The 13,435-nt window shown below is 50.9% G+C and overlaps 4 protein-coding genes across 4 annotated transcripts; 2 read left to right on the top strand and 2 right to left on the bottom strand.

Annotated features, from left to right (window-relative positions):
* Nucleotides 1–249: 249 nt before the first annotated feature.
* PG997_000645 (uncharacterized protein) lies at nucleotides 250–940 on the top strand (the record flags this gene model as incomplete). The annotated part of the gene is made up of 2 exons (XM_066804960.1): nucleotides 250–578; nucleotides 667–940. 2 exons carry the CDS (start codon nucleotides 250–252, stop codon nucleotides 938–940), a joined length of 603 nt encoding a protein of 200 aa, XP_066674733.1.
* Nucleotides 941–4,769: 3,829 nt separating this feature from the next.
* On the bottom strand, nucleotides 4,770–5,953 carry PG997_000644 (4-hydroxybenzoate polyprenyltransferase- mitochondrial; the record flags this gene model as incomplete). The annotated part of the gene is made up of 3 exons (XM_066804959.1): nucleotides 4,770–4,919; nucleotides 5,026–5,865; nucleotides 5,915–5,953. The coding sequence occupies 3 exons, from the start codon at nucleotides 5,951–5,953 to the stop codon at nucleotides 4,770–4,772; spliced, it is 1,029 nt and encodes a 342-aa protein (XP_066674732.1).
* Nucleotides 5,954–7,018: 1,065 nt separating this feature from the next.
* On the top strand, nucleotides 7,019–10,922 carry PG997_000643 (JmjC domain-containing protein; the record flags this gene model as incomplete). Its single annotated transcript, XM_066804958.1, has 3 exons — nucleotides 7,019–8,977; nucleotides 8,998–10,310; nucleotides 10,334–10,922. 3 exons carry the CDS (start codon nucleotides 7,019–7,021, stop codon nucleotides 10,920–10,922), a joined length of 3,861 nt encoding a protein of 1,286 aa, XP_066674731.1.
* A 537-nt stretch (nucleotides 10,923–11,459) lies between these two features.
* Nucleotides 11,460–12,549, bottom strand: PG997_000642 (uncharacterized protein; the record flags this gene model as incomplete). The annotated part of the gene is given in 6 exon segments (XM_066804957.1): nucleotides 11,460–11,650; nucleotides 11,722–11,900; nucleotides 11,918–12,040; nucleotides 12,121–12,227; nucleotides 12,288–12,446; nucleotides 12,508–12,549. The coding sequence occupies 6 exon segments, from the start codon at nucleotides 12,547–12,549 to the stop codon at nucleotides 11,460–11,462; spliced, it is 801 nt and encodes a 266-aa protein (XP_066674730.1).
* Nucleotides 12,550–13,435: the final 886 nt, after the last annotated feature.

Here is a 13,435-nt window from a genome sequence, read left to right as displayed (position 1 = left end):
CGTCACTAGTGAAGTAGGACAGCATTCCATCCCAACCATTGCCGCAAAATGCAGACTCGCAATGTCTCAGCCTCAGTTGAAGCCAAGTAAATCGCGAGACCCTCCACCGTCTCTGTTCCTGCACCCGACTCCTTCCCCTCTGCTTCACATGTATCTCTCGCCGGTGCCGCGGCCCAAGGCGCCGCCAGTCCCCCGAACGCATCTCAACCGATAGCTTCAACAACCACACCCTCAACAACGCAGCAACCAATGCAGCCACTATCGCGCAAGGGCTCGTTGCTCAACCCCATGAACATGGGCGGCCGCGGCGGCGTCCCCGTGCCTCGGCTCCACACCGGCGACTCCTCCCGCTCTGTCGACAGAACCGACGCGCTTTGGGCCGAGATGCAAGCGACACTCGAGGAAGTAGAGCTCTCGGCCTCCGGCGGCACGCACGTATTCGGACCCGAGCACGACCGCAAACTGGCTGACCTTCGGGCTGCCCAGATCGCTCTGGCGCAGGCCTGGGCCCGAAGCGAGGCGGACGACGCGATAGAGACTACAGGGGCGGGGACGGATGAAGTGCGAGACTTGGAAGGGTGCCCTCGGCGGCATGGGCCTCGCTGCTGCCTCTGGCGTGGCTCCGGGCGCGACCATGAAAGGAGGGGATACGGATCCTGGTAGAAGTACCATCGGAACAGGCAGTGCGGCTGGGCCGTCAAGTAGTGGGCGCGGTGCCGATAGATTTGGTGCTGCGCTCGAGGAAGAGACGGAGACCGATATCCTGCTCGCGCGGAAACGTAGAGAAGCCAATGATCAATACTTCAGTAGGGTCGATCGAGGTGTCCGAGATGTCGTTGCCAAGCTAGAGGAGGTTGCTGTCGCCATGCATGCTGTGGAGCAAGAGAGCAGAGATGTCTGGGGAGAAGAAACACCGCCTGGTAGCGCGAAGCCAGCTTGACCGATGCTTGATTAGACCCAGAGCGCTTCTGTATTCAATGATACCCTCTCCATTATGGCCCTCTACCTTTGTTATATGAGTAGAGATTCCCATCAATGCGAATTACAACTACTCTCACTTTCTTGTACTCTTGATGCGTTTATTGCTTCTTCATAGCCCCCTTTTAGCGAGCTCGTCTTCTAATGGCGCCCAATCTGTGCAACTTGCTGGAAACGCCGTCTCCATGATCTTGATGGCATACGTATGATGAAATGCAGGAGATACACCAATGTGCTGCCATTTTTATTGCATGGAAAGACTGACATGTGCCTCAAGCAGAAGTGAGCTGGATGTGCAACTCCTTTTCTTGAGACTTCGACAAATCAACAACAAACTGAAGTGCTGTCTGCTAGAACTTGAATCCACCTGCAACAGGAGAGGCACCTCGTCCGTCTGGTAATAAAGCGTCATATGATCTCGTAGCACGAACTACAAATGAGGCCAACAATTTTGCGGAGTTTAGGCAAGAGATTCTCCATGGCGAGGCTGGCTGAAGCATGAGGCTACGAGGCTACGTGGTATCCACACGCTGGATGGCATTGTTGAGAAGACCAGACCCTTGAGGTACCCGATAGCTCCGTGGGTAGAAACAATCTCTAAAACTACGGTGCTTTTCATAGTTGAATCTGTTTGATAGATAGACACTGCATCAGGTATTGCAATACTCCTGAGAAAAGGCAGCATGATGTTGACCCTAACAATGAAGACCCGGACGAAGACCATAGAAACTAGGTGTTTCCAACATTGCACCCCTCTGGATCGGGTTTGTTTTATCGTGATAGCTTGATATGCAGGCCGATTCATAAAAAACCTGGAAATAATGTTTCGACCTAGTAAATATGGCGTATTTGGATATTTCAATGTGTGAAAGCCTGGGGGCATCCTGAGATGTAGGCTTAAAGGTTATCGGAATGTAAGAAGTTGCCACTAACTCGATGAACTGATATAAATCGATCTTAAGTTATAGTATTCGAACTAATTTTAAATAGCTAGACTATAACGTGATTAACGTGGTTTACTATTAAGTTAAATATATTATTAAGTTAAACACTTTTATTATTAACTTATTTAATTAAACTTTAACGCGTAATAACTTTATAACTATAATGCTTTATTTATTTTAAGAAGAGCGGATAACCTTAATAATTTAAACGTTACGAAACGGTCTAATCCGAATTAGTTAAAGAGCTACGGCGAAATACTACGTCGTCCCATTATTCACCTTTAACGACCGACTCTACGGCCGAACCGTATAACGCGAAATTCGATATTTAAGGCATAAATTAAATACGATTAAAGAGGAGGTACTTCGTACGTATATAATTAATCTAAATACCCGAGGGATGCCTTTAAAAATAATTAGTATAGAAAATATAGCCAATCTCCTTATCGCGTCGCGCGGCGGCGACCGCGTCGGCAAGCACTAGGCCAGGCGTTTTATCGACCGTAACCCGGACCTTAAGACTAGAATAAACCGTCGGTACGATTACTAAAGGGCTTTCTATAAAAATCCGAAGGTTATTTCCGGCTAGTTTAGCCTGGTTATTAATATTAAGGCTAAATACGGCATCGTTAACGAGGACATATAAAATTTCGACGAAACCGGCTTTATAATAAACATAATCGGGTTAATACTCGTTATAATACGTGCTAATCGGCGTAAAAAAGCGAAGTCGGTCTAGCTTAATAATTAAGAATAGTCGACGGCTATTAAATGTATTAATTCGTAAAGCTAGTGTATTCCGCCTTTTTTAATCGTTTAAAGTTAATATTACCTCGCGAACTAATTACGCAAAAGTAGTTTACCGGGTAATTAAGTAATTAAACCGATTTTTAATAAATAAACCGATAACGAGATAGGTTTAAACTAAATTAAGTACTTTAATAAATATACTAGATCGTAAATGAAAAGTCGCTACCGCCTCTTAATTTTCGACGGCCACGAGAGCTATATTTCGGCCGAATTCGAGGCATACTGCCAAGATAATAATATTATTATTATTAGTATGTTTTTTTATTTATCGCACTTATTTTAACCTTTCGATATAGCACTTTATTCGCCTTTAAAACGTGCTTATTCGAAAAAATCGAGCTATTTATTAAAGCTTTAATAAATTATATTACGAAGCTTAAGTTCTTTATCGCGTTTAAGGCCGCATATTTTACTATTTTTACGAAAGTTAATATTAAATTTAAATTCAGCGTATCCGGTTTAATACCTCATTATTCGAACGAAGTAATAAATAAACTAAATGTGTAACTTCGGACGCCTACACCGGAGTAATCGTAACCCGGGACTCTAAGCACGTATAACCCCTAGACGCCGTTTAACTCGTAATAAACGACTAGGCACTCTATTTATATTAAAAGAGGGTGTTTACCTATTAAAGAAATTCTTTAACGCTAATTTTAAATGCGGTAAACTAGATAGCGAAGGGTATAACCCGAATAGCCCACAAGGTAACCATATTAAAAGATTAAGTCCGCACCCTTCAAAATGCTAATTTAGCCCTTTCGAAGCGCCGGAAAGCTAAAAAATCACGAGTCCAGCTTAGAGGAGCCCTTACTATTAAGGAATCTCAAGCGTTACAGGACGAGAAGGCAAAAAGGAAGCGTCCACCGACCGGCGAAGGCGAAAATGGTGGCTCGTCGAAACGACGCGCGACGGGCGGTAGGCGCTGTGGCAACTGCGGCGAAACCGGTCACAATGCGCGAACGTATAAGAAGGATGTAGAATTGAGTAGCGAATCGGATAGCGAGTAATTTTAATTGATTTAAAACGTTATAGTTAAATAAATTTATATAGAAATGTCGAGATATGGAAAAAGTGTCCGACTTAATAATATATCCGACTTAATGGTAAACCACGTTATATATTATGATTAGTGAAAATTTAAATGCTACTTAAGAGTGCGAATAACGTACATTTAGAAGACGAATGTACGCACGCTTCAATTTATTCGACGCTATACTACCTATAAATGCCAAATGAATGATGTAGGTAGGAATACGCTGTTTGGTCTTGGTGGTTCAATATCTTGGGTTGAGATGATCAGTGTCGTAATTTGGCCTAGAGTTCATGATATAGACAGAAGCATCCTGTCGAATGATCAAGATAGCCAACGTCAGTCTTATAGTATCTTGTAAACCACTAGTCTTGTGCAGTATGGGAACTTCTCAGCACTGATCGTGGGATATCGGCTCTGGCATGATCATCAAAACATATATCTAGCCATTAATACATCATATGTCTTGGTACGTGGTTTACTGGACTTATTAGTTATATACGATGCTGAATTGGAACAAAAGGCTGCTCCGCGGTCAACGTGAAATAATACAACATGTATGCAAGGGGTCAGGGGCTGGACTAGCTTGGTACCAAACCAGAGTCAAGGTAAAGAACATCTGAAGTAAGATCCCAGTAGCAGGTCCCGGACAGCACACCGCACAAGTATTCACGTTCTACGTTGAATTAAACAGTTAGTCCGCGATGCGGAGCAAATCTTTTGTTCTCAATATCTACTTCAGCCGTGAATATCATGAATGACATCTGTCCTCACCCGAGCGATGAAGAGGGTAGATATGAACAAGGCGCTTCACATGTGGAATTCTTAAGTGGATGACGAAATGAAGCTAAAGTATTGTCAGGCGAAGTGTGCTGGAGAAGAAGTGGTATTACATCAATGTACGTCTAGCTCGCCTCCCAGATCGTAATTGTATCGTACAGTATATCGTATCTAATTTTTTCATACCGACCCTAAGCCCATATCTATGTGCAGGCGACGTGAATCTATTCCTGAGCAATCTTCTCGCTCTCTTCTCCTTGACTGGAGTACTGAATCAGGTAATCCACACACATACCGGCGGTGATAGCCCCTCCCGTGATCCAGCAGCCATTGACGAACCACCACCAGCAGTCCTTCACGTTCTTCAGGTTGACCTTGCGGATCATGTAGCCCAACGTCAAGACAGCACCACCGCAGCCGCCGATGAAGAAGGCGGGGCCAGCACCAGCAGCCCAGCCCCGCCGCACCGAGCAGACCGACCTGCACGACGGCCAGGCCCGACAGGACTTGCTTGGTCTCCGCGTCGTGCTTCAGGGCGATGCTCTTGATGCCCGCCTTGGCGTCGTCACGGATGTCCATGTGCGCGTAGATCATGTCGTACAGCACGGTCCACGCGACATTGCTGGCGTACAGGAAGCCCGCCGCCGTCAGCGCTGCCGAGTTCGCGAGCAGGTCCACGCCCAGCGCCGGGAAGCCCATCATGGCGCCCCACGAGAAGGTCAGGCCCAGCACGAACTGCGGGTAGTAGGTGACCCTCTTCGCGAGGGGGTACGAGGCGACGAAGAGCAGACTGGGTGTGGCGTACCAGAAGCAGCTCCAGGGGAACTGAAGAAGGATCCCGAGTCCCGCCAGGAGCTGAACACCGGTGAATGTCAGGGCCTTGAAGGGTGTGATGGCGCCTCGGGCGATAGGTCGCAGTCGAGTTCGCGCTACTTGCGGGTCAAGATTGCGGTCCCAGAGGTCATTGATGCTGCATCCGGCTCCGCGCATTATGAGCGCCCCTGAGAAGAAGAGCGCCGTCGTACCAATGACGGTCAAGGGCGAAGTGACGGGATCAGCCATGGGAGCGGCCAGAAGCGTGCTGAACATGCAGGGGAAGAACAGGTAGTATGTCCCCGCGGGCTTGTCCAGGCGGACCAACTCGGCATAGGGCACCCAAGATGCTGGCAGGCGTGAGAGAAGCCCAGAGGAAGGCGGAGAGTACGGCTTTGGTATCTCAGGAGACGAAGGCGACTCTACGCTGACGGCCAAATGCTTGGCGGAGGCATGGAAAGGGATGACATGTCGGGGCGCCAAAAGGGATACCGCAGTTGGGCGCGACTGTCTTGAACGTGCTGGAGTCACGAACCGAGAAGCACTTGATCCTAACCTCCGACCAGAAGCCCAACCAGATGTAGAAGCTACGCATCTTGAATCTGGCAGTATCCGCCTCCCCAGCGCCACATTACATCCCTTGAACATGGCGATGACACTGCTGAAATGTTAGCCCGATTGAACTACCAGTTTCGAGTACGGCAATCAATGAAGCCCGGCCTCTGAAATTGCCATCTCTCAGCTTGATCTGAAGTATATGCATCCCATGCGATGTCACATTCAGAAGGGTTACGTGCCCCACTATACTGTGAGCTTCAAGGTGCCATTTTTTTGGGTATCAAGCAGCAATTGCAGCTGGACAGAGTCAAGAAGATGCTTGACGGGAAGGTGCAAACGAACGACAAAGCTTACCAATTGATCTTACGCGGGGTGTTGCTTTGGATTTGTTGTCAAGCCATACGTACGGATGTCCGTCAACTATCAGAATGCAGAGTTGCCGTGATTATCACTCCCTTCTTTCAGCCTCTCTTTTCTTCATCAAAGCCATTCCGTACTGTCTCTCAAATCTTTGGCCGTCTCCCCCAAGCTAAGCTTGTGCCTACCTAGCGAGTGAGTGGCTAGTGTGGTTGAGGCTAGTGCAGATCCGTGTCTTTGCCTCTCCAAGATTAGCGTAGTTTCCCTGGCTCCGGCGTACTCACGTAGCTGCTGGCTTGCTGGGGCGCTCTTTCCTCCCACGCAGTGGGGTCTAGCCAGCGTCGCGCCGCCTTTACAGCACCTACCGACACTCCACTACGCATACTTCACGTATTGTCGCATCTTATCGCATTTAGCAGCATCGCGCTCTTCATCGGCATCTTTTTGGTCGCCGGCAACCACCTCCTTCACCTCCGCGGCATGGTGTGAGCAGCTCCAAATCTTGACAACCCGACCATTCGACTTTGCGGGAATTACCAAGCATCACAGATCTCGATGATCTGGAGTCTACGTGATGCATCGCTGTTCATCCTATCGGCTTTGATAACCCAGCTGTCTTTTGCAACTGCCCCGATTCGCGACTCTTGATTATATTTCCTTTGCAACTTGGCAGGCGCGGTTCCCGCCCTCTGAATATAATTTCTGTCCCATTCCCGGACGCGATCGAAAAGCAACAGTCGCCAAGATGCCGACAGCACTACATCCCCAAGCCAAATTCGACCCGATCCCACCGGATCTCGACCTTCACGCGATTGTTGACCGAAACCCCAACTTCGACTGGGTCGTCCGTATCAACTTGGCTCAGATTCGACGTCTGGGTCCTTCTGGCTTCGAGAAGCTCGTGCAGCTACATGTCATCGAAGGCGGTCGCCCGTTAGTTATCGAGGGCTGGAACAAGGTCTTGCCCCAGTCACTCTTCAGCGCGAAATGGCTCGAGAAGACGCAGGACAAAAAACAGGAAAATGTTCGAGATATCAACTCCCAATCGGATATACCCATGACCACGGGGCATTATCTACGGTCCCTGCGACAACTCACAAATCAATGGAGTCCAACGAATTTCCGGGACGAACGGCGGCAGAGGCTGTACATGAAGGATATTGACTGCCCCCAAGAATGGTATGACCATTTGCGGAAAGTCATCCCGCCGAATGTTTTCTACATGAACGACAATGTCAGTGACACAGTTGGAACCGATTCGCGAGAAGACGACATCTTCGGCGCCCCTGAAGTCTCGGCTGCTGTTGCTGGGGACCTGATGAGCAGCTTGCCAGAAGAGATGCGCGCCCAGAACCTCATGTGTTACATTGGGCATGAAGGTACATATACTCCTGCACATCGAGAAATGTGCGCGAGTCTCGGTCAAAACATCATGGTGGATGCATCTGGTAGTGAGAACGGCGAAAAGCCAGGAAGCTCCATTTGGTTCATGACAGAGACCAAGGACCGGGAGGTGGTACGCGAGTACTTTCTCTCCATGCTCGGGCACGATATCGAAATTGAGAAACATTTCGCCCAAGTCAATGCCTGGAAGAAGGCCCCATTCCCGGTTTACATTGTGGAGCAAAAAGTTGGCGATTTCATACTGGTACCGCCTCTGGCGCCACACCAGGTCTGGAATCGAGGGACACGAACCATGAAGGTCGCCTGGAACAGGACGACTGTCGAAACTCTGGAACTCGCGCTCCAGGAAGCTCTGCCCAAAGCCCGGCTTGTCTGCCGAGACGAGCAGTACAAGAACAAGGCCATCATCTACTTCACTCTAGAGAAGTACTACAAGGAGCTGCAGTCCTTGGAAGACACGTCCGAAGTTGGGGTCCTGGGGCTCGGTCGCGAGCTCACTCGGAACTCACCACGATTAAGGCAGATGGCCAACGATTTTCGACGACTTTTCGGTCTTTTTACAGGGATTCTTGTCGACGAAATGTTTGGGCCCAAGCACATTGACGTCGAATACGTTGAATTTGACTCAAATATTACATGTTCTTACTGTCGTTCAAACATCTTCAACCGGTTCCTGACTTGCAAGTGCTGCGTGAGACAGCTCATCAACGGTGACGAGGATACGTATGACATATGCATGGAATGCTACGTGATGGGCAGGTCATGCGTCTGTATTTCAGGGCTCCAATGGTGCGAACAATGGCATTGGTCGGACCTGGTCGAGAAGCACGAGCTGTGGCGTTCAATGGTCATCAAGCAGGATGGCTTTGTTGACATCGAATATTCACCGCAACCCCTGGAGATTGCACGCCGGAAGTCGAGCAAGAAATCAGTAGCCCAGGTCTGCCAGGAACAACTCCGTCGCCGGCCCTGGAGCGACATCACCAAACCCGTCATTGAAGCCGCCCCGGAGCCCGAGTCGGAGCCTGAACCCGAGGTCGACGAAGAAGGCCGGGTCAAGAAGAAGCCGAAATCGAAACGCAAACAGAAACGAGGAGACGTCTATCGTTGCCATGTCTGTTGTCACAAAGATTATACCTACAAACTAAACTTTTGCACGACGTGCCAAGAAGCATACTGCTATGGTGTGCTTTGGAGGGCATTTGATACAATGCCCCAGTCCGCGATGGAAAAGAGCACTGGCAGTGCCCCAAATGTCTCGGGATTTGCAACTGCGGGAGTTGCAGACGCGCTGGGCATAGTAACCCCTATGTGCCGAAGAACACCCTGCTAGGCCATGACACGCGACGCATCGCAGATGACCGCAGCGTCGAGTCTACTGTCGATTTCCGCATCCACAATCTGAACTGGCTCAAAGCGTTTGGGGAGGAGAGCCGCTCCAAAGACACCAAGCGGATGCAGCGACTTCGACAACAAGCCGATGCGGAAAAGGCCAAGGGCCCCTTGGCAGCGTTGGACAGCAATGAAGATGCGCCCCACGAGATGGACTCTTCTAATCAAGGCCCCACCATGGAAAATGCCGATGGCGATCATGTCGGCGTCGACGGCGCGCCGGCAGTACAGAATGGCACTCCGGGCCACCAAGACGAACACGCAGGCAGTCGCGTACCCACCGCGGACATGTCTAGCATGGATCTAGCAAGCTTCGCCTATCCCGATCCTGCCGGTTATAACGATCCCGCCGTTGGCGCTAGGATGATGGGAATGGGCTTCTACGACCAAGACGATAGCGCCGACAAGATCTTGTTCGATCCATTCCAAATTCCGTCAGAGGATACTCTGAATCGCGAGCCGGAAGTATCAGATTTCGTCAAGAAGACCTTGCGTCTTGCGAAGCGAAAGGCACGGCTGGAGACTGACGACGATCCGGACTTTATGGGCCCGAGAACCTATCGCAAGAAACCCCGCACGGGTAACATTGATCAACTCATGAATCTCGATCCCGCCCTGCTTGGTGCCCTTGGCGAGCCGGACAGGAGTGCTTCGGGCACGCCCATCCGTGGCCACACCGAATCTGAACAAACCCCTGCTCTTCCTGAAGCAAGTAGTAGTCAACATGAAAACCCCAGACCCAAGCCAACGAGGGCCCCGCTCCCTGTTGACCCACTGCGACCTACTCTGCGTCACGCGAAACCTGCGCAGTCTTACGCGGATCATGAGGAGCCCGAGGACGACCCCGACGATATCGTCATGCCGAAGAGGTTGTTTAATCCTGACGCCGAGAACGGCGACGCGACAAATGGCGATCCAGTGGATGTGGCGGCACAGGCATTTCGCGCTGTGGCTCGGCTGCAAGAGGCAGGGTCCACGATTGCTACTCCCCCATACACAGGAAAACGTCGGGGGCGCCCGCCGCGAAGCTCCCTGCCTGCGAATGCACCGCAGGCAACACCCAAAGAACCGGAGAAAGAAGTTGCCAAAGAGCCCAAGAAACGCGGCCGGCCTTCACGTCGTTCCCAGTTGGCCAGTGTCGATTATGCCGAGGATTCGCCTCCTGCCCAAGAGTCTGTCAATGAGGATGAGGTCACCGAGGAAGTGCTGGAAGCTGTTCTGGAGGCAGAACTGGCTCGTGAGTCCGAAGTTACCGAGAAACCAGATGGCCTAGAAAAGGAGGCAACTCCAAGCGCCCGCCCTCCTGGAAGAAGGGGCCGCCCCCGAAGTCTGCAGCCAAGGCATCACCAGCACCCGCAGCAGCGCCGGAACCTACCTCCCAGCCAAAGCTCATGTCCATGGCAGAGCGTATGGCAGCCAAGGGCAAGAAGTTCAAGATGCGCGGCTCTTCAAGAAGCATGACTTCGAATCGCACAACTACGCCATCGACTCCCCAATCTGCAACTGCGCGCGAAACGAGTGACCAGGATACGACCATGAAGGATGCGGACGCACCAATTTCTCGTACTTCGTCCGTCCGAAGAACCGAGGAACCTCAGAGTGGCAAAAGTCGCGAGTCCTCGACTAAGCCGCCTCCAGCACCAAGTGCTGCGGCTCCGGCCAAGGCGGTCACACGACCAGGGCCTACCGTAGTGCGGTTGGCTAGCATGGCTGGAAGCGATTCCGAAGAAACCGATAGTTCGTTCGGTGACGACGACGAGGAGGATATTCCGGCACAGAAATTTGTGGCCTACAGGGGCGGTATGCGAGGCCGGGGTCGCGGAGGACGCTTCGCCACAGCATCTCGTCGCTAGTTACTCTTGTCCCTGGAAAAAGAGAAATCACCACCGACAAGACATGTTGGAATAATTGCAAGTTGAGAAAAGCACAACTTTAAGAGGAAGGAATATGCTATTACCTGATGGAGCGTGTGTCATTGACACCATGTTGTTTATATACTCAGCTTGCCAAAGTATCATCTTGCAAGAGCATCATTTTATTAGCAGTCGTTGGAGTTTGCTTCATCGTTCAATATACCCGCACGCCTGTTGCACATTATCATCTGCTTATACTGTTTCTCTTCCGTGGTTTCTCATTTGTGTTGTAGTAGAATCAGGGCTCGGCCGGATGCCGAGTCTCAATTGAAGTTTACGATCAACTTAAGTAGTCCATCGCAACCCCCAACACCGGCATCTTTGGATTTGGCTAGATCCAAGGATTGTGCAGCATGTCGCTCACCAGCCGAATCAACCTTGCGTGCCATGTGGACGACCCCTTCCCACTTTCAAGATTCCGGCGTGCCCCTGCGGAAGCTGCAGGTCGCCGAGCCCGAGGCCCGATTCAACCCTCCATTACAGCCACTGCTTAGTACCTTTATGGGAAAGGAAAGCCCCGCCGTCCCCGTTTTCAATGCTGGAGTTCTCCCAGACCTTGATCACATCCCGGATGGCCTCTTCGGGCGTGGCCGGCTTCTCGAAATGAGGTGCGAACTCCTTGAACGACTGCATCATCCGACCCAGGCCGGCCTGCTGCTCGGGAGTGACTATATTGGCACAGAAAGAAGGTAGAATGGTTAGCCAGAAACAAGTCAATCGGTTAGACCGCAAGACTTACCATTGTCGTAGCGGCCCACGTCCACCATGCCCGGGCACAGGCTCAGGAAGAGCACGCCGTCCTTGCGGTACTGCGCGCTGAACTTGGCCGTCACCATGTTCATGGCGGCCTTGCTGATGGCGTACAGCGAGGCGACGTCGAGGTCGTGGACGGCGGCCAGGTCCGTGTCGCCGAGGCCGCTGGAGATGGCGATTACCTTTTGGCGGCGCCTCGGAGGATCAGGGGCATGAAGAGGTTGTACAGGTGGATGTTGGCGTAGACATTGGTTTCCATGGACTTTTGCAGGTCTTGTTGGGTTTCTAGGGGGTTCTGGGTGCCGCTTTATTGGGGGTTCGCGTAAGTGTTAGTCATTGCATCGCAGGAGGGGAATGGTCATGACGGCGAGAGGCAGCGACTTACAGAGTGCCGATGCCGTGGAAACTGTCGTACACGGATACGTATCCGGCATTGGCGATCAGATAATCAAGTTTGCCGCCCAGGATAGGGGTCGCGTCTTCGGCGGCTTTCTACAAGAGGACCTTGCTTAACCCACTACACACACCCGACGGTTCTCGGGTGCAACTTACTTCAAGTTGGTCATAGATGGTCATGTCCGCTTCGAGGATCGTGATGTTGGACCGGCCGGAGAGCTCTTCCTCTACCCTCTTGTCGGTCCGGGGCTTGTCGCGGACGATGCCGATGATCGTGTTATTGGGATCGCATGAGAGCTGGCGCAGAAACTCGAACTAGGGGAACATCGTCAGTCGGACTTCTTTAAATACTTGTTCTGATCTGGTTACGACTTACGCCGAGTCCCTTGGATACCCCAGTAATGACATATGAAGGCATGTTGTGTGGCAGTGATAGTGATAGCAGTTGATTTTAGGGATGAGGTATGCAGGAAGGATGACAGCAACATCTATCGATGAGTTAGTTCTCTTATTACATATATGTTCTGCATGGCGTTCCCATTTAATATGCAATAAACTCCCAGCCACTATTTTGTGCAATTGTCTTACCATTTCCTGATTATCCGGCGATCCAAACATCCCGTGGCGGAACTCCGTTGGGATGATGCCAGCCCCGCGCGACCTGCACACTCGGGATCTTTACCACGTGAATATCCAAGCGGAAGCTTACTGAAATACGTGTATGCGTCCTTACATACGTATTTCCCAGCTCATGGCCTCTGTGCCCACCCAGATCATTGCACGAACGTAACGATCGAACCCCGTCTTGCAGGATCGTGGTCATGAATCATTGATCCGACCTCGCCAACGTTGCTTTTTGCGTATTGCGGTGGAGTTCGCGGTTTTCTTCTGCGAGAGGTAGCTGTCCTGTTCTTCAACGCTTCTCGGAGACTCAGATGTCGGCGCTGCCCCCTTTGCCAGTATCACAGAGACTTCTGACGGCATCAAGGAGCGCGCGAGTCCATCTTCCTCTTCATAAAAAGTCAGGTTACGCTCGGCCGGGCCGTGTTATTGAGCAACTCCGCGCCGCAGCAGTACGAGCACCGAAGAATACCACGCCTGAAAGTCGTCGTTGATAAAGAGGTAGGTCCCATCGCGCGGGGCGTTATTGGTTACCTACATTTCTTCACTTTATCTCGTGATTCGCCCTGGATACAGAATCGGACTCTTCTTTGATCGCGTCGGTCTGAGATCAGTTTTACAGTGACATTGTCCTGGCCATTTTGTTTGCCTGGGTGGTTGTGGGGGACGATAGCAAGGCCCAT

The sequence above is a fragment of the Apiospora hydei genome (genome assembly GCF_038363865.1).
Source record: "Apiospora hydei strain CBS 114990 chromosome Unknown utg000002l_segment0_segment0, whole genome shotgun sequence".
NCBI classification, from domain to species: domain Eukaryota; kingdom Fungi; phylum Ascomycota; class Sordariomycetes; order Amphisphaeriales; family Apiosporaceae; genus Apiospora; species Apiospora hydei.
This window is presented reverse-complemented; position numbering and strand designations above follow the sequence as displayed.